We start from the raw sequence: 27967 nt of genomic DNA on the forward strand, positions 1-27967 counted from the left end.
AATTACGGATGCGCCGCGGATCTGACTGGCTATGAATATGATAGGTTTCGAAAAGGGATGAAAGTTTTGTAAAATAAAGGTTATTTCATTCCCGGGACTCATTTGGAATCTTTGGTAGTCATCTTCGAGAGACATCTGAAAGGTGGAAAGAGTTCGTGCTCTGATTAGGAGAATTTTAAAATGAATATTTTGAAATAGTATCATGTACCTTGTACTTTTATTGAAGTAAAAGTACACGATGATTTATTTAGAAGTAACAGTAATTCCACGCGTCATACTGAAGTAGTTATTTCCTGTTTTGTTTGCAGATCGACATCGACTCTTTGAATTTATCATTTCAGTATCATACAGAGTGATAAAGGCCCACTGGGTACGCTAGACACATAGAAATTTGAAGCTAGATTGCAATGAGCCTGTATTCATACGACCTTAAACGTTGAGCTCGCCAGACGCCGCTCCTAAACTTTGCCCACCTATGTATTACTGAAGCACCATGTACCTCTCAATATCAGAATAATATTTCCTCTATCGTAGGCAACAAGTGGCGGCGACGATAACAACTAAAAAAAGAAAACAAGCTCAGAGAAAGGTACGCTGGCCAAACAGATAAGCGGGAATTAATCAGAGGAACATTCCACTTTTCTTACGCATCGTAACAATGGCGTGTGTGCCCGTGTACAGCGAACTTTTCATCGCCGTCGTGACACAAGCGTGAGAAACACTGGCGCAGTACGGGCCGAGACGTATCATCAAACACGTCGCGTTTGTTTTGGAAGGAATCGCGAAACGCGGCTAACGAGCGCTGATTAATACTGGCTCGCCTCGATCGCGAAAGAAACAGTCGAACGAACGTTTCACTCGCGAACCAGAGTGGCCCGTGCGGCGGGAACCGTTACATTCTCGACCTGTATCATCCGAGTGCCGAACATGCCCGATTACGAGAAAAACGGCGAGCCAGCTCTCGCGTTAGACGTTGGTATCAGTGGGCCAGGGCGAACCACGGAGCTTGAGGCGAGCGTGAGTCAACTACCGAAGTGGTCATGGTATGACAAAGGAATTATGTCTCCCGCGTGAGATACGCCTAAGTGTCTTTCTCGCACGCTCGTCAGTGTCACGGACTCGGTGCCATTGTCTGCCTCGAACTTTCGTTACGGACGCTGGCCTGCGCCGCGGTTTCACGGTTTTCCCATCCGAATCACGGTCCACCGCGAACTCGAATACCCAATGGGACCTAACCTCTATTTGGAGACGCATCGCAGCGACTCGTAACTGCGTTATCGATCCTCCCCCCTCCCCATTGATCGATCGAGGCCTCGCCAATTCCGGTCACGTCGAAAAAAACGAAACCAACGACTGTTCAGGAAGCCGAGTTCCTTCCTTTTCCCATACGCTCCGCGGGACACTAGATCGCTCGGCGACTATTATATCCCCTTTAGACAGCCTTCAAACGCGTAGAACACTTTAAGGAATCTTTTCTCGCGTGGCTGCACCAATAACGTCGGCTACCTCGAAGGAACTCTGTGTGCAGGGTATTGTCGCCAAGATGACGCCCAAAATAGCTGCCGGTGGGAAGACGATTTTATGGAAGAGGAAGGAAGGAATAGCGACGAGTGGATCGCGAGAAGTAACGCAAGGTAGATGTGAGACGACGTACAGTAGCATTGGGGGACATTTCGAGGTGAAAGCCGTCGTGAGGTGAAGAAAATATCAACACGGCCGGATTATTTCCTTGCAACCGTGTGCGATGTGTCAGTGTGTGAGGTGCGCGTTTGAGGTTAGACCAACCGTTCGCGAGCCACGTGCGAGAAGTCACGCAGGGCGCGGATTTTAAAAACGGTGAGTAACATTGCTCCACTATTATCATTACATTTGCCATAGTTTTCGCTAATAAAAGTAAGGTGATCGGCTAAGAGTAATTAAATTGACACGTCTACATCGAGGTGAACCGTTCTCGTTCGTATCTACGAATTCTATGATACTATAGAATATTGATATTACGTTTTTGAAGGTTTTTATCGGAATTAGCCGTCGCTACGTATGAGGTACCTGAATGAAACTCTAGAAGGGTGGGAGTGACTGGCTTTAACGCGAAACTTTTCCGCTTGAACATATACAGTTAATATATTCGAGAATTTTTTTACACAATCGACGAGCAGTGAAGGGTAATGAAGCGGCAGGGACGTTAAGCGGTGGAGCAGGATTGGCTGTTTTATACTAGAGTAAAAATCGATGTGAAATTGAAGAATGTACGTGCTAGAATGCTTGACACGCACGGGCTCGAATGTCTGGCCCTTCATGTCACGGCGTGATATTTGAATACGGGTTGGCTGAAAAAGCAAAAAGGAATGGAACTGGACTAGTGGGATGCGACGCGATCAGAAACGTTATACCTGAACCTGTAGAGAACCCGTATGAAATCCTACCGGTTTAAAATTTATTGACCAAAGTATACCATTCAACGCATGCATTTAATTCTCGATTGAATCTCCATTTCCTTTTCAATTTAAAAAAAAATATATGTAGAATTTGATACTGGTAATTCGTGGACTTTATAGAACGAAGGGATTAATGTACCAAATATTTCTGATAAAAAGTAAAAGTAATAACGAACTGTGTGTAGAATTTTAAATACGTCTCTGAATACAAGGGTTATCTCGAACTTAAAAATGAGTCTCCTGCGATGAGGCATAAATGTTAAATTAACTATTACCCCTCGGTCGGGGGTTTCTGGGTCACATTTGACCCAGCATAACGCAGCCGAGTATAATATCGAATAGTAATAGGAAACGTAGAAGATGGAAAACATGAATTACTTTAACAAAAACTACGTATTCTCTTTCCTTTAAACGGTACTTTTTAAGAAACGATATTTAACAATATTAAAATACTTTAGTGACTACTATAATAACTACAGTAACTACAATTCCATTAACCTTCATTAATGTAATCGGACGTTCATGAGAACACGAGAATGCTTTTAATAAACGTGGTCTAACGATAAGTTCCGCTTGAAATGAGCAGCGCTCAGTTTAATAGTTTGCAATTTACTCGTTTCGACGTGCCAGACGGGCATTCAGATCAAACCACGCTCGCGATGCACAGGAACGTGAGCAGGTTTTACTTGGATGCCGGTATTAACAATCAGACCCTTTGATCTATCACGTGTTACAGCAACGTGACACTGCGCATTAAAGAAATCGATAGGTAACACGCAGTGAAATGAAGCCAGACCAGTAAAGCCTTTTCGGATCGTTTCGCGAGCAGGAAAAAGAGGCTCCCTGCCCTGCGCGGTTTATTACTTAACTGTTTCGCCGTGGAATTAAATGGAGTGGATTACTCGGCCCAACACTTTCCCTTTGTACGCTAAACTGATTATACATTGCACTCGTTACTGTAAGAAAACCGAAGAAGGGCGTAGAAATATTCTACGAATTTATGTGTCGCCGGATAAATTCAGTAGAATTCTGTAAACTATTAGAAATATAAAAGAGATTTCTTCTTAAGGTTATAGAGGGTGGTATGTCAGAAACAGAATATTTTTTTCGCTGTTAATGGTAAGAGTCGATTGATTTTATACGAGTCATGATTTTTTTCAAATTTGCATAATTTTATACAGAAAAATAATTCCACGTGAAAAAGTATTCCTAATCTCGATAGCGGTGGTGAAAAGTGTCTTCTGGACAGAATTATTTTCTTCTTTAACTCGCTTTATGAAACTAATAGCTTCACTACTCAGCTTCGCCTGAAATTTAGATTCTGATTTTACAAGAAATTTTTTTTTTATTTATTTATTTATTTTCCTGTGAAAATAGTCACATTCGTCTGGATTAGCTAGGCATAATGGGCTGGGATACATTTCGTGACCCCCGGGTTAAACTTTCGAGTGTTTTTAGGCGACAAACACACAAACACTTTCTGCTTTATGTATATACTAGCTTTACTACTCGGCTTCGCCTGAAATTTATATTTTGATTTTATAAGAAAAAACAAATTTTTTAGGCTTTTTTGTGAGAATAGTCACGTTTATCTGGATTAGCCAGGTATAATTAGCTGAAGTACATTTCGCGACCCCAGAGTTTACCGTTCGAAAGCTTTTAGGCGACAGACAAACACACAAACATACGATATACTTTCTGCTTTACGGTATAAGATTAAGATTAAGATTCCTCCTGGAATATTATCTCTTATTATCAGCAGCGATAGGGATAATTATGAGTTGTGTTTTCTTGCGGATTACCCCGTGTACAAGATAGTTTAATAAATTCAACCTATCGGTTGTGGAGCATGCAGCAAGAAGTTTATCTGCTTCGAAGACGTTTTACTGCAAACGTTATCTACGGAATATAGAGAAGGTCTGCTAAGTATATACAGTCTATCCTAGTGTGTATCAGATGCTGGGAAATCGCGTGCAAATATTTAAAAGGAACAGAAAGCGCAGGCTACGTTTAAGGCACTACCTGCCCCACGAGTTTCTTTTTAACAGTAGATCCAAACAGAATCACTGAAGAGGGCATTGCGGAGCACGTATGTAGGTATGTAAATGGGTAGCATCGCGAGCAATGCTGGCAACTGTACAGGCTGAACCAAGCAAAGGGGTCGAAAAATTTAAGAGTAGAACAGAAACGAAATAAATAAAAGTAGAGTAGAACAGAAACGAAATAAATAAAAGTAGAGTAGAACAGAAACGAAATAAATAAAAGTAGAGTAGAACAGAAACGAAATAAATAAAAGATGATAAGTGGGCATAATCGGTGACGATTCTTTCGTTACCATAACATGCTAATAGTCTTATTGCTATTATAATATTTAATGATTTGAATATTACATTAATCCTTTCATCGGGATCCACAGTTGCTTCCTTCTGTTTGAGCAACCAACGTTTTCTAACTTTTTCCACATGAATATAATTGCACGCAGCACACAGATGTGTATCGTCGAAAGATCGATATATTCGCATGACAGAATTATACGAGTTCATTGACTCTACTTTCGGTCCCGTCTACACGTATTACAGCTTTCGAGTCGATTACGTTCGAAAGCAGCTTGGTGTTGACCATCCTAGATTTAATGGTTCTATTTCGTGCGCGTCGCTGGTAACGGTAGACTCGGTTCGGGAGGAAAACTTATTCCGCACATACGTGTTGTTCGAATGAAATGGAGCGCTGAATTATCTGATTTATTGTTAAGAATATGAAGGAACACGTGTACCCATTTCAGAGAAATGCGCTATTTTTGGCCCGTGTCCAAAAACACATTTCACAGTGAATTTAAAATAGCACATTTTCTAGTATTTGGGCAAGGGAATGTAGGCAACTCCATAGGCACAGTATATGTCGATCTTTTACATTCTAATTTATTCTAATTCATTCTAATTCAAATTTTACTAAACTTGCTACGTCTCCGCTAAGATTCTACCAAAAGATACATATATTTTTGGAGAAGATACATATATTCACCCCTTTCGCCTTGTGATTCAGTTTCTTCAAAGGACTTATTTTTTTCAAGAATTTTCAACATGCAAATGCCCTTAATCATTTATTATTCCCCATAAATATAGCGAAACAACGACCATCTTCATTCTTCAATGAGGAAAGGGTGTTAAACCCTAGTGGTAACCCGTTTCCATTCAAGACACGGCTGCCGGTTGCATACAGGGTGTGGCCGAAATAATGGCACAACTGGTCATGAGGTGATTCCCCGAGGAAGAACTAGTCAAAAATGCAGAATAACATTTTTTCACACGGGGCTTAGTCTTCGAGAAGATCGATTTTAGAAAAATCACTTAGTACGCGCGCACCCGATCAGAAAGCAGAAACATTTATCAGTAGCAATTGTGATAAAACTAAAATGAATCCTCGTGTTCAAATAAGTACAAGTTGTAGAATAACTTTCTTCAAATGGGGCTTTGTTTCCAGAAAATTGATTTCAAGGTGGAACCAATTTTGGTTAAGTACACATGTAGTCTATGGATCCCCAAAATCCCTTATCTGAAAAGCAGAGCTTAATTTAAAAAAAAAAGGTAATTATTTAGAAGTTTCCCGTCCTCACTAGGGATTGCAAACCGGTAAATCGGTAAATCGGTTTGAAGTTTTTTTTTCACTGATAACGTAGTAGATGTCGACGGAATTATGCGCTATATATATGCGCTACATTGCTATACATCCAATTTTTACCGGTAAATCGCCAAATTTTTACCGGTAATTTGATAAATTACGTATTTCTCGATATTTGCCGGTAAAATACGTATTTCTCGATATTTACCGGTAAATTACGTATTTCTCGATATTTGCCGGTAAAATACGTATTTCTCGATATTTACCGGTAAATTACGTATTTCTCGATATTTACCGGTAAATTACGTATTTCTCGATATTTACCGGTAAATTACGTATTTCTCGATATTTACCGGTAGATCGTGAGAAATACGTATTTCTCGATATTTGCATAATTCCGTCGATATCTACTGCGTTATCAGTGAAAAAAAGCTTCAAACCGATTTACCGATTTACCGGTTTGCAATCCCTAGTCCTCACCGATTTCAATGATTTTTGGATATGTTGTCGGGGACACTATTCTGAACAACTTTTTCCCATACATGTTACCGCCGCTCGACCTTCGTTTCCGAGATATTTGCGAAAAACTTCCTTTGACTTATTCCGACGCAACGCATTACACTTTCCAACTTGTCCCGGGTATTAGTATTGGTTGGGGCAAGATCAGCGCGGGGGGCGCGCGCCCGCTTGCGGGCACGTAAAGCATGATAGCGAACTGATGTGAGTTTAGAGATTTAACCCAGAAACTTGCGGATGCCCGTCAACGCCCTGGCTCATACCGGTTCGCTACCATGCTTTACGCGCCCGCGAGCGGGCGCGCGCCCCCCGCGCTGATCTAGTCCCAACCAATACTAATACCCAGGACAAGTTGGAAAGTGGAATGCGTTGCGTCGGAATAAGTCAAAGGAAGTTTTTCGCAAATATCTCGGAAACGAAGGTCGAGCGGCAGTAACATGTATAGGAAAAAGTTGTTCAGAATCGTGTCCCCGACAACATATCCAAAAATCATTGAAATCGGTGAGGTCGGAAAACTTCTAACTAATTACCAAAAAAAATATTTTACAACTTCCACTTATTTCTATCCAACGATTCATTTTCATCCCCAATTGCGCAATATTTACTCTAACCTTCTCCCAGTTCTTATCAAGTGCACACTTACCGTACAAATTTTCGACATCGATTACGAGGAAACTTTATTCCACGCTTTTGACCGATCTCTGCCCAAGCAATCACCTTCCCAATTCTACCACCATTCCGACTGCACCCTGTATGCATGATACCGTCGGCAAGATGCAAACCCTGCGGCCGAATAATGTATGCAAATATATTCAGACACTCCTAGTAGCTGTCTCGCCTATAACGTCAGCGATTTATACTAAAATTCATTAACGATTCGTTATTTTCTAAACTCATGGGAACCGCTAACAGGCGCACTGGTATCTTCTCAGCCACGAGGGAAAACTTCCGATACATAGGGTATAGGCAAAGAGGAGATATAATAAGAAGCGTCACTCCGGGCGGAACCTTTGAAGTCCATACTTGACCTTAGCATTTAAATTGGTTGTCTATTCGAGCGGGATGTTCAAATCGACTAAATGTATCTTACCGCAATTTGCTGATTATTGCCGAAGTTTACCGTGGTTTACCGATCATTGCCGAATGGGCATTTAAATTGGTTGTCTAGTGATTTCCCTAGTTTATGTCTGTCCTTGTCGAGTGACGCCACTTATTATATCTCCTCTTTGGTATAGGGCCCATATACCGGGACATTTAGTGATGGCATGAAAGTTATTCAAGAATTTCAACGTAGGTTTTCATACATTCTGCGAATTTTTTGCATTGAACTGATTATTAAGCATTTCCGTAAGTTCAGGACTTTTTGATTTAAATAATGAAATATTAAAGAGATATTAGTAAAAATGTAAAACAAAATTTTGTCAATTACCGGGCACGCTTAAAGCTTGAGAACTATTTACAGTGCCCGAGCTACCGGACACTGTCTAGATCAGGGCCGTTCCTGGGTTTTGGCCGCTCAGGTGCAAAAACAATATTGCCACCCTTATGAATTCAATATTCTTTAATCAAGAATTTAATATGCAGTGTTTACTTTTATACTTATAGATACATAATTTTAAACAGTTATCAGGCAAAACAGTTTCGATTATTATTCTTATTAATCAAAATTCTACATATAATAAACGGCCTGCGGCCGCACCTAGGTTTGGCCGCCCAGGTGCAGGGACACCTTCTGCACCCCCGCCAGGAACGGCCCTGGTCTAGATGCATTATCCACTTAACTAAAACATCTTCGTGAGATTCTGGTCCTGGTCTTTTGTCCTAATATTTGTTCTTAATTTTGACGTGTAACGTGCTGCTTGGAATGCCAAACTGTATACTGGCTGCATTTACCGAAGATTGATGGGAGGTTTGAACCTCTAATGCTTTGTTATTTGAATCTTTACTGTATTCTTTTCTTACAGTTTTACTCAGATTCAGATCTGCCAAATAAAATTTTTAATGTTAAAAATTCTCTTTAATGTTCACAAATATTGTTACTTTAATGAAAACATCTCCATCGATCCGAAAATAAATTAGATCCTTCGAACGTTCACGAATATCCAGTAACTGTCGAGTCAACACGAATATTGACGGTCCCCGAATTCGCTTTAATTTTTAGAATATTATTAAACCACCTGCATGTGCATTTTTATTATTATTTGAACTTAGTACTATCACTACATAATCATATTTGCACATTATATCAATTGAGTTATTATTATATCGACTCTTAAATGTAAGTGATGCTTAGTCATTTTGATAATGAAAATGGTCAAATGCCGATAACTGCTAGAATGAGAATTTCTATACATTTTTTACATGTTTAACCTACATTAATTATAAAAACCTTCATTTATTTAGAAAACTGTAATTTCAAATGTTATTATAAGAATGTTATATTTTAATTTATATAGCCTGGAGTTTAATAAATCATGAAAATGAATATTGTGTCCGGTAATAGGGGGCCATCCGGTATATGTATGGGTCCTTTACCCTAGTTGGAGTTATCGAGCTGCTGTTAGTCTCCAGCTCGACAGATTTCAAATGATCGGACCACGATACCGACTCGAAAACAACTTGGAAATGGTCATCGACCGGACGAGGTCGAGTGCCTCCCCCCGCGAAAATAGTTTTCATTCCGCGGTGGTCGAGTCCACTGCGATAAAAAGTTTCCCTTCGAAACCGTGCGCGGCTGTTCATCGTTACGTGGTCTGTATTCGCTCCGCGATGAAAAACTTGTATGTACAGGGTATATACCTACACATAGGTACACATATATAGATGAGGAACGTGACCATTGAATATTTGTATTTAAATATAAATATATTCACGAAGCGGGTTCGTGACTGGAATCACTTTGATAACCTTAAACATTGACCTCACTTGCATAAATTGGTGAGTACGCATATGTTGCATAGTCGAGGGAGGGATATAAATGTATAGTACCTACTCTGTGGTCGCCTGTAGTTTGAAAATTTAAGGGTCACCCTCATTTCTATAAATGGGAATTAATATAACTGTTTTTTTTTTCAATAACAAAAGTTTTATATAATATTGAAAGAAGTTTTAGCATTTTAAATAATATCCACTTGGTCTATTGTACTGTGATTTTGAAATTTGTGATTTCTGTTTTTTCATTCTTATCTCTCATAATGGAATTTGCTGTATTTTTTATTTTCTGAAGAGGGGTGAGAAATGAGTTCGCGGTAATGTGAGAAATTTCTTGCATAACCGAATTAATTATTGGCAAAGTCAAGTCACGACTGTCATCAATCTACAGGATTATTGAAATTATGTGATACAACTTGTACATTCAAAATTGTTGGCGAAATGTTACCGTCTGAATTGTTGATAAAATATTCCACCTCTTCCATGAGATCTATTTATCTAGGCATGTTTGCAAGTCTTCGATTTTGGGTGAATGAATTCCGCACGCGGTAGCCGTGCCCGAAATATGCTACGTAAATGGATTACATGTTATTAATTAATTTCTGAATATCGCGAACGCAGCAATCGCACGATATTTGCCAAAGAGCAGAGTGTGCACGTAAAATACAATTCAAAGATAACGAATGTAGGTGATAAATATTGGCTCCTTTGTGACAGACCAATAAACTTCAATTAGTGAGATAGCTTGTTCGATTGTTATTAATTATTCGTACGAATACTGCTTCATCAGAAGTAGGTAAATAAAATTTTATTCCGACGATAATTTATTCAATCGTAAAACTTATCGAGGCAATTTATCATCTGAATAATCACTCAAAAATATGTACGTTGAGATATGAAATGAATACATTATTATCTAATTGAATGCTACGTTACACAGAAATTAAATCGACCCAATATTTTTACGGTGAAAATACAATTTCAATTTATATGAAATTGAAAAATTATACTAAATTTACCGTGCGAATAAATTTTTATAATGCCCAAAGTTTTTCCCCATTTTCACGTCGAATCTGTTTCAATTAAAATCTTCTTTCTCTTAACAGTTTCAAGCTTGACCCGACCTTCGTCACTAAAATCCATTTCATTGTTATTTCGTTGCACAAAAAGAGAGAAATCGAAGGACCCACAAGTTGTTTAATAACAAAAAATGAGTCGTTCGTATCGGGACATCTCGTGTAATAGCAGAATACAAATGATGCTAGTAACATATAAAATATTATTCATATAAATATTATTAAGTCACAGATCTATGAAACTACATACGTAACAGTAACACCGAGAAATATAGTACTCACCATGCAGTCGTCATCCACGAATGAACTCGCCTCTACGCATCAGTCGAATTTCGAATAAACTCTCAGTGTCCGTTCCGTGCCCGCAGTTACACGTGAAGTTCCCACGGAAACGTGAGTTTCGGTATATTTCGCGACAATGTCTATCACAAACGGTACGGAGTAAAGCTGGTTCACTGGCGTGAGCACTTGCATCGGTATAAAAAATAAATCACGAGAAGAAATCGAACAGATTCACATTCTTTGCCGTGCATCTTCACTGCCACGTGCAACTTATCATTCTAAATAGCTGTGGCCCACTCTCTCACGTCGGGATTCGGTACAGCAGATAGCTAGATGTACGAAACGGTTCGGTAATCTAGAAAACGAAAGAACGATTCGTGACCCTCCTTCGCTGTGGAGCTCTGCTACAAATCAGCGAAAATATTCGCTTAGTCCTATCAACATTAAGACCCTTCATACAGTTCTGTGGATTTTTCGCTGTCTCCCACTTTTAGGAAAAAGAATAACGCGACTCGAAGGTTCATATACTTCAATTGATCTACATATGATAAGAAGTATATTGCTTTATTATACGGGGTGTCTTGCAACAAGGTATGTGCATACATATAAAGCTTACTACGTTTTCTTGGGATCATTTCGAGTGGAAAAATTGAAATAAATATGGATTCTGTGAGTAATGGGTTCATCAAGGAAACAAGAAGTATTTTATTGTGTTTATCATTTCTACAGGAGTTCCATTTGATTTGGCGTCATAATAGCGAGTAGATTGATGATAATAATAGAGTCATGGAAGAGGTATGCTGTATAAATTAAAAATGCACTTAGATGTTGATTCTCATTTTCTTGATAAACCACTGCAAATCAGATCAATGTTCGTTCCAATTTGTTGTTAGCTCCAAATGAGCTTGCTGTTACATTAGCTGTGCATTCTGTTGCACAATAGCCATTGTATCGTGGTATATATGCAACGTGTCTCTGAATAAGGGTCGCATGAAATAATTGCTAAATGATTGGGGAGACAAGACACCGTAGAAAAGACTTCTTTCATCATTCTTCCTGTAGAATCTGGTAATGCGAAAATAAAGCTCTTTCAAAGTTGTTCAAGCTAATTTCGAAGTCACTTCTCATGTCGTTATTACGGTAGCATTAAGAACGAGAAGAAATAATTCATTAATTAAATGATCTCGAGTTATCTGTGTTTTATCATGGTGACGTCAGTGTGTATTAATCTTACAACTAAATAATTACGATTCTTTAAGAGTCTAGAGTATAAATCTCGAACCTTGAATTATTATGGAGCTACATATGTTTTCTTCAATATTTGAAAATAAAATATTCAAATTAAATATTAGATGTTTAAATTATTATGCAAAATTAGGGTGAAGCACCCAATTACTGACACCTAGCCAATTACTGTCACCTTAAGCTATTTTACTTAAAATAACGAATAAATAAACTATAGTATATAATCTATAGTATAGATTACAGGTTGAATTACATAATTCTTTTTGTGTATGACTTTACAACCTTTAATTTGTTCGTTATTTTAAGTAAAATAGCTTAAGGTGACAGTAATTGGGTCCTTTACCCTACTTGCATTCAATACAACAAACTACATCCACATGAGGAACTAATATACAGGGTGGCCTTCTTATCATAGTCAGCCCAAATATAAGCATCATTGAAAGTAGTATATTATTTCCTAAGCCACAATAATTAACTGGAATATTAAAAAAATAAATCCAATCACTCAATACTTTGTCAATACATAATGCAACAAATGTGGAAGAATATTAATAGGAGTAACTATATGTTGTTGCAAAACAGTAAAGATACTAGAGAACGTAGGACATTCATCCATATTTTTTCTTATTTTTCATTCGCAATCACGAAAGTAATTAACAGAGACATTTAAACAATCCTTTCCTCGCGTCCTCTCGTATCTCTTTCCATCTACCAATCGTTTCATGCGTCCTTATCTTCACATGCCCCCTGCGAAACGCAATGGATTAAAAAACTACATAATTCCGCGTTAAATCTCTTTGCACACAATCCGCACCTGGCGAGCTGAATTTCGTATTTGGACGTTAACGGTCCCGCGAACACCGAAATATTTTCGTTTTATCACGGAACGTCGCGTATCAAACGCACCGATAACACGAAAACGATTGGACCAGTTACGGTGCACGGGCCCTCGCTGTTTGCAGTTTCGCGTAAATGTTTATGCGCGAAGAGAAATGCTCAGAAACGTTAACAACTTTTTTTTTAAACCGTACATGTTCCTCGAAATTTATATGGGAAACGTAAACTATTCTAACAAATATTGTTTCCTCAGCTGTGCATTAATTTTCAGGCTACATGCATCGCTGAATGAAGTGTGAATTTAAAATACTGAAGGAAAGTTTCGCTGTCGTTATTCTTTCGTAATTACTTGCACTGAAAAACTAATTAAAATGATTTCATTTTAAATTCCTGTAATTTCGCATAAATCGATCATTGGGTTGAATTCTGAATAATAGTGTTATAAAATGAAGCACTAAAATCTTATTCTTAACCGTCACTTCTTAATCCGATTTCGACTGAAATTGAGCCCGTTTTGGTTCTTCAATGCCGAACGGTTCAGCTTCCGTTTAATCCCCTGACATCTGTTCTTACGCGCAACGCAAGGTTGGCCGTGTGTCTCGTAACAGAGTTATATCGCAATGTTGCTTATAGGGTACAACAGTTATATCATGCATATCCCGATTGATAGTATCGGGTATAAATTACTAAGCGCGTGCATGCTTCGCGTAACGACGAGCGTTTTCTGCAGAATCAACAGGTCAGACCTCGAATGAAATCCTGACTTCCCATCGTGCCGGCCGGGCTGGTACGTGATCTAAAGCACAATGCGAGCAGAAAAGGAGAAATAATCGCTCGTTGCCGGTGAATCGAGGTAGGATTCTCGAGCCTTTGCACCGCGTTGGGGGATTCGCTGAATGCCTTTCAAACGTACTCTTCATCCGTGCATGGGCGATCAGTCGTTTCGAAGCGTAAGTACAACCGGCCGAGGTCGTTAACAAAAAAAAAAACTCGTACGAATTAACGCCACATGTCCGGCGAGCAAACATCGTCAGCCGTGTGCAGCTAAAAAATTATAATCACTCCTGGACCGCGTCATTCAGCGGAATCCTCGTGAACGTATGCAATCGCATCGAAGTATCGCTATCTTCATTCACCCGTGTCATGCATCCTCTCCCTTCCATACAAACCACTCGTCACCCCCCCCCCCCCCACCACCACTCGCCCCGTAGCCCCTCCTTTCACCCCTATCGCTCACCCACGCGCACTCACTCGCAGTAAATTCTCTCCCACTTCCTCTCTGCTCGCTTGTCTCTATCTTTCTTCCTTCACCCAGCATTCCTCCCCTTTTCCCTCCTATTCACGTTACATCGCTCCTCTTCCTCCCCTTTCTCGTTCCGACTTTCTTTGTTTCATACCCCAGGCGAGGCGACGGCGACAGCGACGACAGTGGGAACGGAAAAAAGAACGTAAAAGAAAAAAAAGCAGAGGCGCGCGAGCTCTCGAACGAGCGGAGCGAGAGAGCCAACGGACGCGCGACCGCTTGTCTTCACGGCGTGGAAGGGGGGCGGGGGGGGGGGGGATCCACGGTGGCGGAGCGTAAATTGCGCGAGCAGGCTAGAGAACGGAGCGTTCGCGTCACCACCCTTGCCGCTGTGTTATGACATAATTCCTTCCTGCTGGCTCGCCGCTGATCGTTTCCTCGGCTGGCCGCGTTCATCCCCTTTCCTTTCCGTGGCCGTGGCTCTCCTTCGAGCAACGAGAAGCCCGGTCGAGGGCGCAGGAAAGAGGTGGAATTCGCGACGCATACAGGGGACCGCGCGTGAACCACCGTTGGAAGGAAGGACGAAAGCAGCGACAAACGAGAGACGACGATGGTTGCGTCGAGCGAACACGACATGCGAGCGAGCTTGAGAGAGAGAAAGACAGAGATAGACGGTGGATTAGGGCGGAGGGGCGAGAGAGAGAGAGATAGAGAAAGAAAGAGAGAGAGGTAGGTGTGTGTATATATACTGAACGTCGTGTCCCTGTTCCCATCTATCTCTCTCTTTCTCTCTCTCTCTCTCTCTCTCTCTCTCTCTCTCTCTCTCTCTTTCTCCCTTTCGTCGCGCACCGAACCGATTGGCGATGTGTAGCCGCGTGCGCCACCACGGTGGCCGATCGGGAACGACGGGTGTAAGAAGACGATGACGAAAGCGACGACAACAGCAACAGCAGCAACAACAACAGCAATAACAACAACGACAACAACAACAACAACGAGGACGAGAAATAATAAGAACGTCGCCTCTCGTCAAACCCACGTCGACGACGACGCTTGACGTCGGGACTGCTCTGGGCGTCGCGGCGCTCACACATCGGCTCACTGAGCCCCCGAGGTGGGCGACACCGCCGGAACACGGAGGATCGCGGCTACGGCCGACAAGGACCGAAAGAGCAAGCCGAGCTTTCCAGACGCCGCTGCGCACGCGTCCTCGCCATGGCACGTTGACGTTGAATCAATTTTTAGATGTTGAAATTTCCGTGGGATTTCGGATCGATTGTTTCTGCCCCGACACGGTCCGTTTGATTTTCTGCATGAAACAGGCGAACGGAACGCGGGGGAGCTATTTTAGATATCGTTAGAATAGCGACTTAAGGCACGCAGTACGAAGAAGCGTGCACAAGGGACACTCGACGGCGTGCACATTTTTTGTTGAACATTTCTATGTTCATTAAATGGCATAATAAAAAAAAAGTATATGTAGACTGTTTGTTGCAAGCGTTCGGATGGATTATGTTTATTTATTACGTATTTATACAGATATTTATTTTTAAAATTGTTTTCTTCGATTTCGTTTTAATTAAAGGAGCAAGTTTTTAACCCTGCCGGTGCTGGAATTCGAAGAATTAGCATATTCTTCAAATATATATACTCGTTTATAAGCACTCGTATCATAAAATAAAAATGATGTGAATAAACTCGTATTTATTAGTCTCTTTTGCTACACTAATATATTCTTACACGATTGCAATCAAGATTCCGATCGTGCATTGTAATTTATTATACTAGTTTAATCGAATTTCACGTTCCTTAAAATTGGGACGAAACATGGGTCCAATCAATTACTGAAAGATATCCATGCGATACACCCTATACGTGTAGCTGCAAACAATCACGTATATGCATACTTAATTACGAATCTTCCTTATTGAGAAGCCCGTCCGATCTTTAGCTTCGTTAAGTTTCATTTTATTATCGCAATTAAATTCTTGCAGAGGGCATTATACGATGGGGGGATATTTCAGGCGAAAACGCGGAAACGTACGTGCGTGTGTGTATATTTGCAAGCTCGTGTGTCGCAATTACTTAATTGCCGCGTTCTGATTGGCCACCTCCGCGGGGGAGGGAGAACGGTGTTCCCTGTTCATGATTTGCGCGCTACACGTTCGGCGGATCACCATTGGCTGATTTACCTGAATGAGCGACGAATCAGCCATTCGGCTCTAAACCCTCGCCGCTTTTAACCCTCGAAAGAACGCCAAGTATCGAAATTTCACCGTTCGAATTCACCCACATAAAACGCAGTTTAACCTGATCTCGATCCATGTATAAATATATCGTTTCGTGAGAGATATGCATTAACGACGGAAGCGTAAAGACGAAACGAATATTCAGTGTTTACTGCGTCTTATTACACGAGATATAATTCGGCGAGAGCTTGGTAACAGTGGGGTGCGGAGTGCGCGCTCTCGCGGTGGCTGCGCCAAACGCCAGTGTCAATATGGCCGTTGACGAGAGCGCAGTGCGTGTAGAGACGCGGTCGCGATAGTTTCCTCGGTCCCTTAATATGAGGTGCGCTTCAGAAGGGGAAAGCGTTTTTACGTAATACCAACAACTTATTGGGGAAATTCAACAAAATGAATTGTGCCGTGGAAGAACGGATAAATCGCACACAGAGCGAGCACGCTCTGGTGCAAGGTATGTGGCCCTATCGGTGTTTGTTAAGTGTTCCCCGAATGTTGTATTGTTTACGAATATTTAGTGCCACGAACCACGCTAAGTGCTCGCACGCAGCCACCGCAACACGCGTTCGATCGATTTCTCGCTATATTCTTGAATATTGCCGTTCAGTGATCGCCAGTCGAATCCGTAACGACGCAGACAAGCCCTCTGAATGGACACGCGACATTTCTGTAGTGATCGTCGCACAGGTTCTCTGTGAAAATTTGAAAATTGTGCTCAGTGTTCCAAACGCGTGTGTGAACTCACGTAAAGCTACCCCCGTCTCATTGCTCCTTTCACCCGGCGCTGCTGATATTTTCGATCTCTCCGGTTCATAGTTTTAATTGAATTATACAAATTTAATTTGTTCATTTTTATACGTACTCCTCTCTCTTTATTAAATAAAATTTCCGATTTCAACAGGTATTCTTGTATTAACAGTTTTAACCCGATGTTAAGTATTTTTATTGCCGGTTTGCTTCTTTTCAAATTTATATCGACGAGTTTTAGAGAACTTTTTTCAAATTTAACGATTATTGGGTATTGGGTTTTTTTTTTATAAAACAGTGCCGAGGACGTGGAAATTGTTTGCTTCGCCTGTGATTATATTACGTCCCATCGATTTGTGACACTTATTTTTGCAGTCGCTTCGCGTCATTTTTAAATGTTGAACAACTCGCGATACGATTTATCGAGTCTTCTGATACTTCTGTATAAGTTCTGTTTTTGAACGTACGTGATAATTGTTACTGAGATCACGTTGTTATAAAAACACTCGCGTGGTATTATCGTTAAAAAGAAAAAGGAAGAGAAAAGTCACCGTGCCGCGTATAATTTGAAAACAAATAAAAAATTTGTATTCTATAGATTAAAAAAAGCATAAAATCTTGAAAATTACGTTAATGGTGTTATGCGGTTGAATTTCATCAACTTTTTTTTTTAATGCTTTTACACCTGCTTGTAGAAGATGTATGATGTTCGTATTTTAAAAATTTGCTATGCTAATTACATCAAACATGATTTGCATGGTGTTTAATTTGAAAAAAGTTACTCATTTTTGCCAATTCAAGCTATTTCAATACATTTGTAGTTTTCCTTTTTATTTCTCAAAAAAATTACTATCTATATTTATTGATGCACAGATACCAAAAAGGAAATGGTTAAAATCGAAGAGAGGCCCAAATTAAATAATGACGAATCAAAGTCATCAATTTCTGAATTATTCCCATGGATTATAGAATTTAGAAAAATGTGCAGGTGTATGCATACAGACAAGAGTATGGCATCTTTAACAGAACTTATGCAATTTTGTGCGAGGTAATGCTGATATAATTATGTAAATATAAGTAAACTCTACCAGTATCTTTGGTTTACCAGTAACATTTCTTTGGGAACTGGTGTCAAAATCATCATAACACGTATGTTTCAGTTGCATAGACATTATTGCCATTTTTTCCAAACCTACAAACTAAAAAGTCACAGTGTTCATATTAAATATATTCTTCACAAATTAATATTTTTCAATACTCAAATCAGTAGGTTCGCATCATATTAGTTGTACACGATACATTGTACTAAAGGGAAAAAATTTAAATCATTATTTGATTCGTTAGCAGCAAAGTAAAAAATTTCAGTCACAACTCATTTTCTGTTTTCATGGTGAATTGATATTTTGTAGGCTTGTAAAATCGTAATAAACAAAGTGTGTAGACGGTTTAACATTGGGGGTGTTTCATGATATCTTTCAATGAAATTAGAAAGCTATTTAAAATTAAATAAGAAAGAAATTAGAAAGAAAGAAAATTATGTATTCAGAACGGACATAAAGGAATACAAATTTGCTTAAATAACGGGAAAGTTTTGTTGTATAATATCAACTGGTAACAAAAGTTTGTAGCATTTCAGAATTTATTTTGCTACGTTTCTATGAACAATTTATAAAATGCTTTAGTATACGATTTTTATTACAGAAATGTAAGTATCAGTGTAAATGAATGTTATACAAGGCCTTTAAGAGCTGCAAAATTGAAGGATTTCATTAGTGAGACTTTATTGTTATTCTTATATATTTGTCGTGAGCTTTCTGAGGTAAGCACCTATCCTCTAAATTTGAATTTGCTTTATTTTCTAAGTAATTAAGCCTGCTTCTGTTAAACTGAATTGACAAAATTTCATGTTTTAGGATTGCAATAAATCTATTTATTTAAATAATATGTCAGACTTACTAGCGCTGTACATAGACATGGAACTAAAAGCATCTAGAAAAAGCAGAGAGGATCATGATAAAATTTGTGCAAGACTCACTTCCTGTCTTTATGTTTATTTAGGTATGATGATATTCAATTTTATTGCTGTTAATTTAAACATGGATAAATAGACTATACGAATGCGAGAAATTCTAATGTCATCTTTAAAAAGAATTTATACATATTTCTTTCAGAACATTCTACCGAATATTTATTAGATACTTTAATGAAAATACAACTCATGTGTCGCAATTATCATCAGATTTTAGATCCAATAATAACGTAAGTACAATATGTAAATTAAAACAAGCAAAATTCTTAGATCTAGTGGAAATTTGGGAATGAATTTTAAATATAGAATTGATTTAAATCTGCGTAAAAGTCTTAACTGAATGTCTTTTAATTTACGACAGATCTACGTATTTATATACATTTAATGACATATAATAGTTCACTATTGTTTTCTTGCTGTGAAAAATTGCACGTTTTTGGGATAGGCATGAAAGAAAATATAAATGCTTCATATTATGATGATTTTCTTTCGTTCTCAAATTCAATTGATAATAGCCCGCATCTCATCAATTTTTTTCTTCAGGAAAATTATGAGAAACATTCCCATGCATCCAGGATCAAGTGTTATGTACATTCGTTACTTTCTTATCTATCGTTTATGGAGAAAAATTAATGGAGATGTAGCCGTAAGAAATCAAATAATGGCTGCTGCGATTGCATCTCTGGGGCCATTGCCATCTACATTCTCATCATGTATATTAGAAGATGTATTGCCGAAAGTGCCAAAGAGTCAACCAAATTCTACAAAAGCTCTACTGCAGCATAAATTTGACGTTAAAAAGCATTGCGAACTATTTGTACAGTACTGCAAAGAAAGCGATGGAAATTCTGTATGCCAAAAGAAGGACGGACCTGCAACTCCCATTGATTCGTCCAGTAGAATTAACTCACAAATGGTATTTACTTATTTATTACTATTTATTTACTTATCAATTGCATATCGCAATCCGCACTCCTGCTGTGTCGCTTCAGATACGATTAAAAGAATCATTGGCAAGTAGTGCTTTTTATCCGAAGCCATTAATAAGCGTTACACAAAATTATCTTCGCTTAAGTCATAGAAATAGATTTCTAAACATATAAACTTTGCATAAACCAATCAGTAATTCTCTGCTGCCAGCCAACAGAAACTTTGCTTATTACTCGCATACGCCTCAGATAATTTTGTGTCAACTTTGTGATGATAAGATTAATCCAAACTTATATTCGTCCTCAGCCGGAAGATATCGCGCATAAAAGTATAGAACGTATAGATGATAACGTAAAATCAATTATATCAGATAAAATTAGGCAAAATGAATCTATTTCTTTGCTAAAACCTTTTAAATCTCTAAATTTGGATGAACAAACTAGTTTTAAATGTTTAGGTACTTTTCCAAATAATATTTCTACGAAGCATGCTATCCCTAAAACAATTAAATCAAATAAAAACCGTATGCGGCGAAAATGTAAAAAGTCCAATGAAATTGTAATTATCGATTTAACTAGTGACGTAGTACTCGAGAAGTGTATAAAGAAACGGAAATCTAGAAAGTTGCCGTGGTTGGAAGAAGCCAAGAAGAGAATCGACTTGAAGATAGTGAAAGCTGCACAGAAGAGCAAGAACAAAAAGAAGGCTCAAGAGAATATCGGTCAAACGCATTCGTCGACCACTTCAAGGAGCGTTAATCATCGTGTGGAAGATAACACCGAAATGGTAAATGCCACGGGAAGTAGCAGCCCGAAAAATAACTCGAATATATGCCTGGCGATTGACGATAAACATAACGAGAATAAAATGGAAATCGACGACGAGTTACTAGACTACACAGAAACCGCTAGAAAACCGATCGGCGCGGAAGTGAACACTAAAGAAATAAATAGTAAAGTGTCTAACACTGCGCTGCCCTCCACGATGACCACGAAATCGCACCTGGCCGAGATCCTTCCTCCGACAAAGCAGGATCTCACTATGGACGGTAAGCGCTTTGGCAATGACGCTGTTCCGAGGACAAAGAGCGACGAGAAGGAGAACGATAGATGTAATAAACAAACTGTGATTAAGCGACTGATAGAAACAGACATTTTCTCAGAGCCTGAAGCACGTAAAAGAGCTGAAAGTTTAAAAAAAGTCTGTGATTTAGGAGCAGAATGCCCAAGTGTAAATAGTACTCCGATATGTACACAGTACGACTCCAAAGATAATGCTATTAATTCTAATCGTTCTAACCTTAATGTAATTAACGATAAAATAACTGAAAGGGTAACATCGTCAATAATAATTATGAAGCACGAGCGAAACGGTCACGGGGTATTGGCATACGAAGCGTTAGATAATACTCGTTCAAATGAAAGCGCCTGTACGCCTGACTACTCTCGCGAGGCGACTGATTCTGCCGCGAGTCGTGGAGAATTAGATTTAGCTCGTAATGATGATAAGAGCGGGACGAATTTTAATGAAACCGCGGAGCACGCCGGAATCTCGCCTAGCAATGGTGTATCAAGATACGATGAGAAGAAGCTGCAGGCACCGCAAGCAGCCCTTAAGAATTCTGTAACAAGGGACAAGGTCGAGCCGCGAGCAGAGGGGGAATCATCAAAATGTACAAATACGATGGTGGACGACAGAAGGAATAAGGAGCTCCGCGCGCAAACAGAATTAGAAATTTGTAATTACGACGAAGCAAACAAGGGTATAAAGGATGATAAGTCGAGGATCGCTAATATCAGAGAATCTATTTTCGGATCTTGTTCTATGGATAACAAAGATATTTCTAATACAGTTAATGTAACGTGCCCACGCGAGAATATTGAGAATAATGAAAATTCGCGTATCGATACAAACGTTAAGAAGCCCGTAGAGGATGTAGCGAGCGACAAGCGCGATAATAATTACGACGAACGCGTCGACAAAACAAATGTCCCTCTCGTGTCCCATTTATCCCTGGGAGCAACATCGAAAAGGGAGTCGAGCGACGATTTGTACAAAAGAGTGGATAAAGAGCCACGCGGCGTCGCTGGGAGTAAATATATCGTGCAGGACTCTGATTTACAAGACAATATCGATGGTCTGTCGCTGTTGGCCAGCGTCTCCCAGCACGTGCCGCACCTGAAGCCGGAGTCTGAGGTGAAGTGCGATCAAATAAAGGTGAAGGATTATGCGTCCTTGAGGTACGCGTGTTACAATCAAACTACCGACGACGAAACCGACACGAACGACTCGTCCAACACCGTTTCCCAGTTACTTGAAAATCCGTCTACAGATATCATCAATAGAATCGTCGGCATCTACCCCGAGGATGCGCTGGACAAGGTAGCCCTCCACGTAGAAGTAACATCTAACAACGCAGAGCCCGGGAACGCCGACAACGAGTTGTGCAAAGTCGTGTCTTATCCGGAGGCAAACGTGAACTACGACGCGGACACGCTGGCGCACAATTTGGCCCCCGTGGAAAGCAACATGCAAACGGCGAAAGAGAACACTAATGTAATACTGAACGGGGAAACGGTGGTTCTGCTGCAGAAGTCTCCCAACAGTAATCTGTACATTATAAACAAGGCGGTGGAGAACTTGAAGGATCACAGCAACGACGATGAGATAAGTAGGCTGAAGGAGAAGAACTGGATATCCTCGGCAGAGGTCTGCGGGCAATTCGAAGCGGTCGCTTCTCTGGATCATGCATCGTATAATTTAGAGCTGACCGCTTACAGCACAGAATTGCCGTATCAGGAGAGCAAGTGTTCCGTAGGGCGAGGCAAAGGTATCAAGGTGGAGCCAGAGGAGAGCAACTTCTCAGAGGCGAAGTCGTATTCAAAGAAGGTAGCGCACTCGGCCGATATGCTGTCCGTGAATCCGCAAATGTACCAGGATGTGAACGTCATGAGCAAACCAATGGACAAACGGAAGCCCTCTAAACCGAGCCTCTCGTTCAGGCAAAACATTAAGCAGGAGTTTAACAACATCTCCAATCATATAGCCGCGTCGAACTGCGCGATACCAGGGTGCAATGGTATTCACTCGCAGCCACACGAGGTTGATGGTCAACATCCCCTGCACATTCCCGCCTCTCATCCAACAACGTTGCCGCCTATCTACGGGAATTGCGCTGGCAACGGGGACTTGTGTGTACCATATCATAAACACTGCACCTCGGTGTCGTGCAGCCTGCAAATTAACGCCACCACCCCGCTACATCCGCGGGCGAAATCCGGCAGCCCGTGTGGCAGAACGCATTGCTCGTGCTTGAACTGTACGTACGACATCGTCGCGCATTGTAGACAGTGTATACACCCAGCGACGGATACCCATGTGTCTTGTATCGAAAGTAGCCCGTATTTTTTGCCGACACACTCGTCAGTACAAAGCCCCGCCGTCCAGGAGCACGACAACAGAGCAAAGAGCGAAGCGGTCGTAGGTAAGCTGTACGATGATCAATTATTGTGTAAAATAGAGAAGAGCCTTCTGCAGGGTAGCTCCATAGAGAAGGTCGAGGCGCAACGCGACACGGAGAAGCTGTACAAGAAGGACGCGGATAACAAGCTGCCATTGAAGAAGAGGCTGAAGGCGCACGCGATGGCTTACGGGGAGCTGCCGATTAAAGTCGAGAAGGTGGACAATTATCCAGCTGTACCTATGATGTCCATAGCTGCTCTGGAGGCGCTAGACGGCCAGCAGAAGAGATCCGGCCAGATCGTCAGAGCTGAGTACGAACTGTCACCTGGGAATAAAGAGGAGCATACGCGCGACGTCTATCATTGCGGCTCGAACTTGGTGCGCAGAGATTATTACAAAGACGTGCACGTGTCTGGCTCGCATCAAGGTATCGCGAAAGAAAGTACAAGGAAGCTCGAGCGTCAATTTCGATCGGCGAACGATCAATCTAGTAATACAGTGTGCCAAGAGTCTTGCCTTCAAAGGGCATTCAAAACGCCCGCGCAACGGAAAGAGATCAACGCGACGTCGTTGAAACGATTTGGGGCGGAGGCGATGGGACAGGAGGGAACGTTCAAGAAGGTAAAGAAAACGCAGTTACCTCTACGGCAAACGAGAAGCTCAAAACGAAACGTTCCTAAAGTAAATTATTCTTACACCGATGTTGATCCAGAATGGAATCCGTCCGGTGAGTCGAAACGCAAACGTAAAAAGACTAGTCGATGATCGATACCGCTTGATTACGAGAATTCAATATTGTAAAAAGAAGAAGAGACCGAAACCGTTTCACGGGTTTGGAGGGAGTGCATATTGTTCTGTAAAAATTGTGGCGAATGTAAAGTTGTAAATATTGTACAAACGGGGGCAAATCATCTTTGGAAGATTCGCATAGTGGTCACTCCTACACAGTACAACGCTCGAAGATCAACATCAGTGAAGTTATTCTGCGGAATCTTGAAGCAACAGCTCGGAAGATACTTAGCTCGTAGATTATACGCGTGTTTTGTTAGGTGCAGCCGGTTTTGTGTGAAAATGACAGACTTTCTTTTAGTATTCGTGATACTTTCTCTGTAAAATTGCAGTATTGTGTAAAATTTTGTGGAACTTCGATTAGTATTTAAGTTGAGTATAGTTTTAGTTATCTTCGTTTCAATTAAATGGTCCGTGATCTTTTAGAAGAGAGTCCCACTTTTTATAAGGCAGTTTAGATCTTTTATATACCACCCTGATACAAAAAATTAATTTTGTATATAGTGTAATGTATATACATTGTAACAACTTAAAATATTACGCGCTGAAGTTTTGGACCTTATTACTCTTGTACCGAAGGTAAGACAACTTACATTTTAAAATTAATATCAGTTACAATATAGTCTAGTTTCATTCACTCGAAAGAAAATAAAATCTGTTAGACGCCATAAGTATTTATCATAGACTTTCAAATTTGAGAAATAACTTTTTAATGAAAAAAATTACTGAAATTATTATTAACATTGTTTTACTTTTTTTTTAGTATTTTAAGGCATGAGTTTCTTCACGATCTAATAGTATATTTTAAATTTTTCAGTTCAGTGAAAAAATGTATAAATTCAGAGAAATAAGAAGTCCAGGTTGATGATGAAATAAGATTTTACTAAAAACAAATGATTTACGTAAGTAGGAGTTAAAAGAATTTATAATCTTTCATTTTCACAATCAATGATGCGTTTCTTGTATAGCAAGTTTTATAAATAGTTGTCGTGTAAGAAACGGTATCAAATGTAATGAATCAGTTTTTGCGAAATCTTCTTGAAATACGTTAACAGCGAGTAGTATATAACCCAGTAACCCAATAATTATTCCCTCGCAGTGATGAACTTCAGGGAAATATTTAACTCCAGAGTGTGATGTCAATGAATTTGCCAAATCACATAGAAGTAATTGTACCGCCATGCAACAGTAGGACAGGAAACATCCGACCTCTTTAAATTTTTTAATCTGTCTCCTTGACACATATAACAGCATGAGTTCTTACAAATATTCGTATAGATATCAAAATGCAGATAGCGCAGCTAGTCATCGGCTTTTAATTACGAGGTAAAACCACTTTTACTTTAATAAAGAGAAGGAACTGCGATAAACTAACGTGCATTCAAGAACTTCAGGTTAAAAGTTGAAAGCATCACATAGAATTAAACTATGTATTTTAGACTTTGTATACTTATCAAAACGATGGAGCTTCGTCACGAGAAAAGTCATTCGATACGACACCCGAATTTATAGCGCCTTTATATAACTTACGTTAAAAAAATTCGTCGTATATTTTTAAAAATTATTCGCTTATTTTTCCCAAATGCGGATGGAGGTATGCCTCACTGTACAAATACTAATTGAAGAGAGGTAGTAGAACGTTTGAAGTCCCTACGAATTAATCGTAATTAAAACTTAGACCATTGCCCCCAATGTATTTATCACTTCATTTTTTATTTTCAAACATTTTTTAAATAGGCTGTTCTTTTTTATATGTAATATTAAACTCGATGTATACAATGAATTGTTGCCCTAATTTAAACTTATCGTGTTCAGTGTTTTAAAAATATGAAATCATTTGCATACATTAGTGCCATATTCCTCTATTTGGTATTATGTCTGTGATCGTTAGCTGACTAATATTAAACAGATTCTATTGTACAAAAGAGCGTACCTAGTTGAATACTTCATCATGGACATGATGAAGCGCGTAGTTGTCACCTGTCATTAACAAGCGTACAGTTTGTTCTTCTTCGTAAAAGTAATCATAATCAAATTGTACTACTCCATGATAAAACTCGTTTCGTACAAGTAACACTCATAAAAGTTTATTTATCTCAGTTACGAAGCATTCGGATAGCCATTTTTCACGAGAAACATACGATAGTCACCCATATCTTTTCGGGTACCTCTGACTTCTTTTTTTTTCTATTGTTACCATTTATTTCCAAAAAAGATAAGTCTGATAGTTTTAAGCGTAACAGAAATTAGTTCATGATCGGATGTAGTCAAAATTAGGCGATTGAAAAATTGCCGAGTGTTCCTATGTACGTGTACATGGGAACAGATGTGGGCTAGTTATTTATGGATAAAATTATCCCATACGTGAAGCAGTTGTTAAGAGAAGTCTAATATCTTAAAGCGTTAACCTGTTAACTGGGGGAAACGTGTTGACGTATACTCTTATAAAAGGACAAACTACAGTATTATAACTAACTATAGCATCTGCGTTCGTCGAAACGAATTGATTCGGTTTTAACAATTTTATATGAATGTACATTTTAAAAGACACTGGGAACGTCTCTGGCCAACAAATCGTCCCGGTTAACAGATTAATTTAGCGTAGGAGCATTACATCGGATGCCTCATTTATTCGTGTTCATCAACAAAAAAATTTAGTACTGTGTATGTGTAGAACATTTTTGTCACAATGACGAATAAACTTGTATTTACCTATATTTGTAAATTATATGCATTGCGTGATGCATAGACTGGATTCTTTGAGAGAAATGACATTACAAACACATTTACCTCACATTTACGTCCCCAGCGTAAATCTTTTACGTTTACGGTTAGGGGTAGACGTAGTAATTTGCAACAGGGTAATCGTTCCAATATTCCTTTTATCGTCCTTCTTATATATTTAATTTCTTTCGTTTAAATACGTAAAACTATTACTCCACGAGATTTTCATTTAATTTATGCTAATATCTGACTGTATCATTCATTATATTATATAAAATGTATTTTCAATATACTTATTTTACATATCTGTTAATATACTTTCATCCTTGATACAATATCCTCTGAACAGAAACATTTGTTTACACATAATAGTTTCATAATTATTCCTCATGTGGACGTTGCATGGAAAATGAAACTATTTTAAACTCCAAGAAGTACAGGAAATATATATAGTTGTAGTCTTTTGTGTACTTAAGATATTCTAACTAGGCTTGTAAAAAAGAACGGAAGAGGCATAGAAGTTCAAATTATTTTAGATCCAAAGCATGGACATATATATATATAGTTATAACATTTCGTATACAGTAATTGTAAATATATTTACATTTAAGCGCATTTAAATAATCTAACATCTTGTAAGCATACTCCCAACAGTGTAATGAAACGCTAATTGCAATGAACTTAATTTATTAGAACATATTTAGCAAACTCTACAAGACTAAGAATAATATTATATATAAGTCTACAGTACTTTATTTAATTATATATATAGGAAATTTATCATAATGAATAATTTTAAATATTAGTGCTAAAAATATCTAACAGTTGGTGTGCTGCAGAAAGAAAGGGAATATTTTAAC

General features: G+C 39.3%; 2 protein-coding genes across 6 annotated transcripts in view; one reads left to right on the top strand and one right to left on the bottom strand.

The window, feature by feature from the left end:
- Positions 1-15331, bottom strand: part of LOC143369733 (adenosine receptor A1) — a 197526-nt gene extending 182195 nt beyond the window's left edge. For 2 of the 3 annotated variants that reach the window (XM_076814076.1, XM_076814059.1), the window contains exons 1-2: positions 15223-15331; positions 10859-11213 (exon numbers count right to left, since the gene is read on the bottom strand). The gene's annotated coding sequence lies outside the window, so the exon portion shown is untranslated. Of the gene's footprint in view, positions 1-10858; positions 11494-15222 lie in introns of those variants that run through there. The other variant, XM_076814067.1, reaches the window with a different exon arrangement.
- On the top strand, positions 250-27412 carry LOC143369598 (uncharacterized). Of its 3 annotated transcripts, XM_076813758.1 has the most exons (10): positions 16238-16880; positions 18047-18221; positions 18875-18992; positions 19087-19231; positions 19345-19432; positions 19746-20118; positions 20439-24962; positions 25201-25285; positions 25483-25709; positions 25823-27412. In XM_076813758.1, exons 1-7 carry the CDS (start codon positions 16820-16822, stop codon positions 24357-24359), a joined length of 4881 nt encoding a protein of 1626 aa, XP_076669873.1. In that variant the 5' UTR covers positions 16238-16819; the 3' UTR covers positions 24360-24962; positions 25201-25285; positions 25483-25709; positions 25823-27412. The 3 variants fall into 3 exon arrangements, with proteins under 3 accessions (XP_076669881.1, XP_076669873.1, XP_076669865.1); XM_076813766.1 differs by lacking the exon at positions 16238-16880 and adding an exon at positions 250-1836 and having other exon boundaries at positions 25483-27412; XM_076813750.1 differs by having other exon boundaries at positions 25483-27412.
- The last annotated feature ends 555 nt before the right edge of the window (positions 27413-27967 follow it).

The sequence above is a fragment of the Andrena cerasifolii genome, chromosome 1 (genome assembly GCF_050908995.1).
Source record: "Andrena cerasifolii isolate SP2316 chromosome 1, iyAndCera1_principal, whole genome shotgun sequence".
Taxonomy (NCBI): Eukaryota; Metazoa; Arthropoda; class Insecta; order Hymenoptera; family Andrenidae; genus Andrena; species Andrena cerasifolii.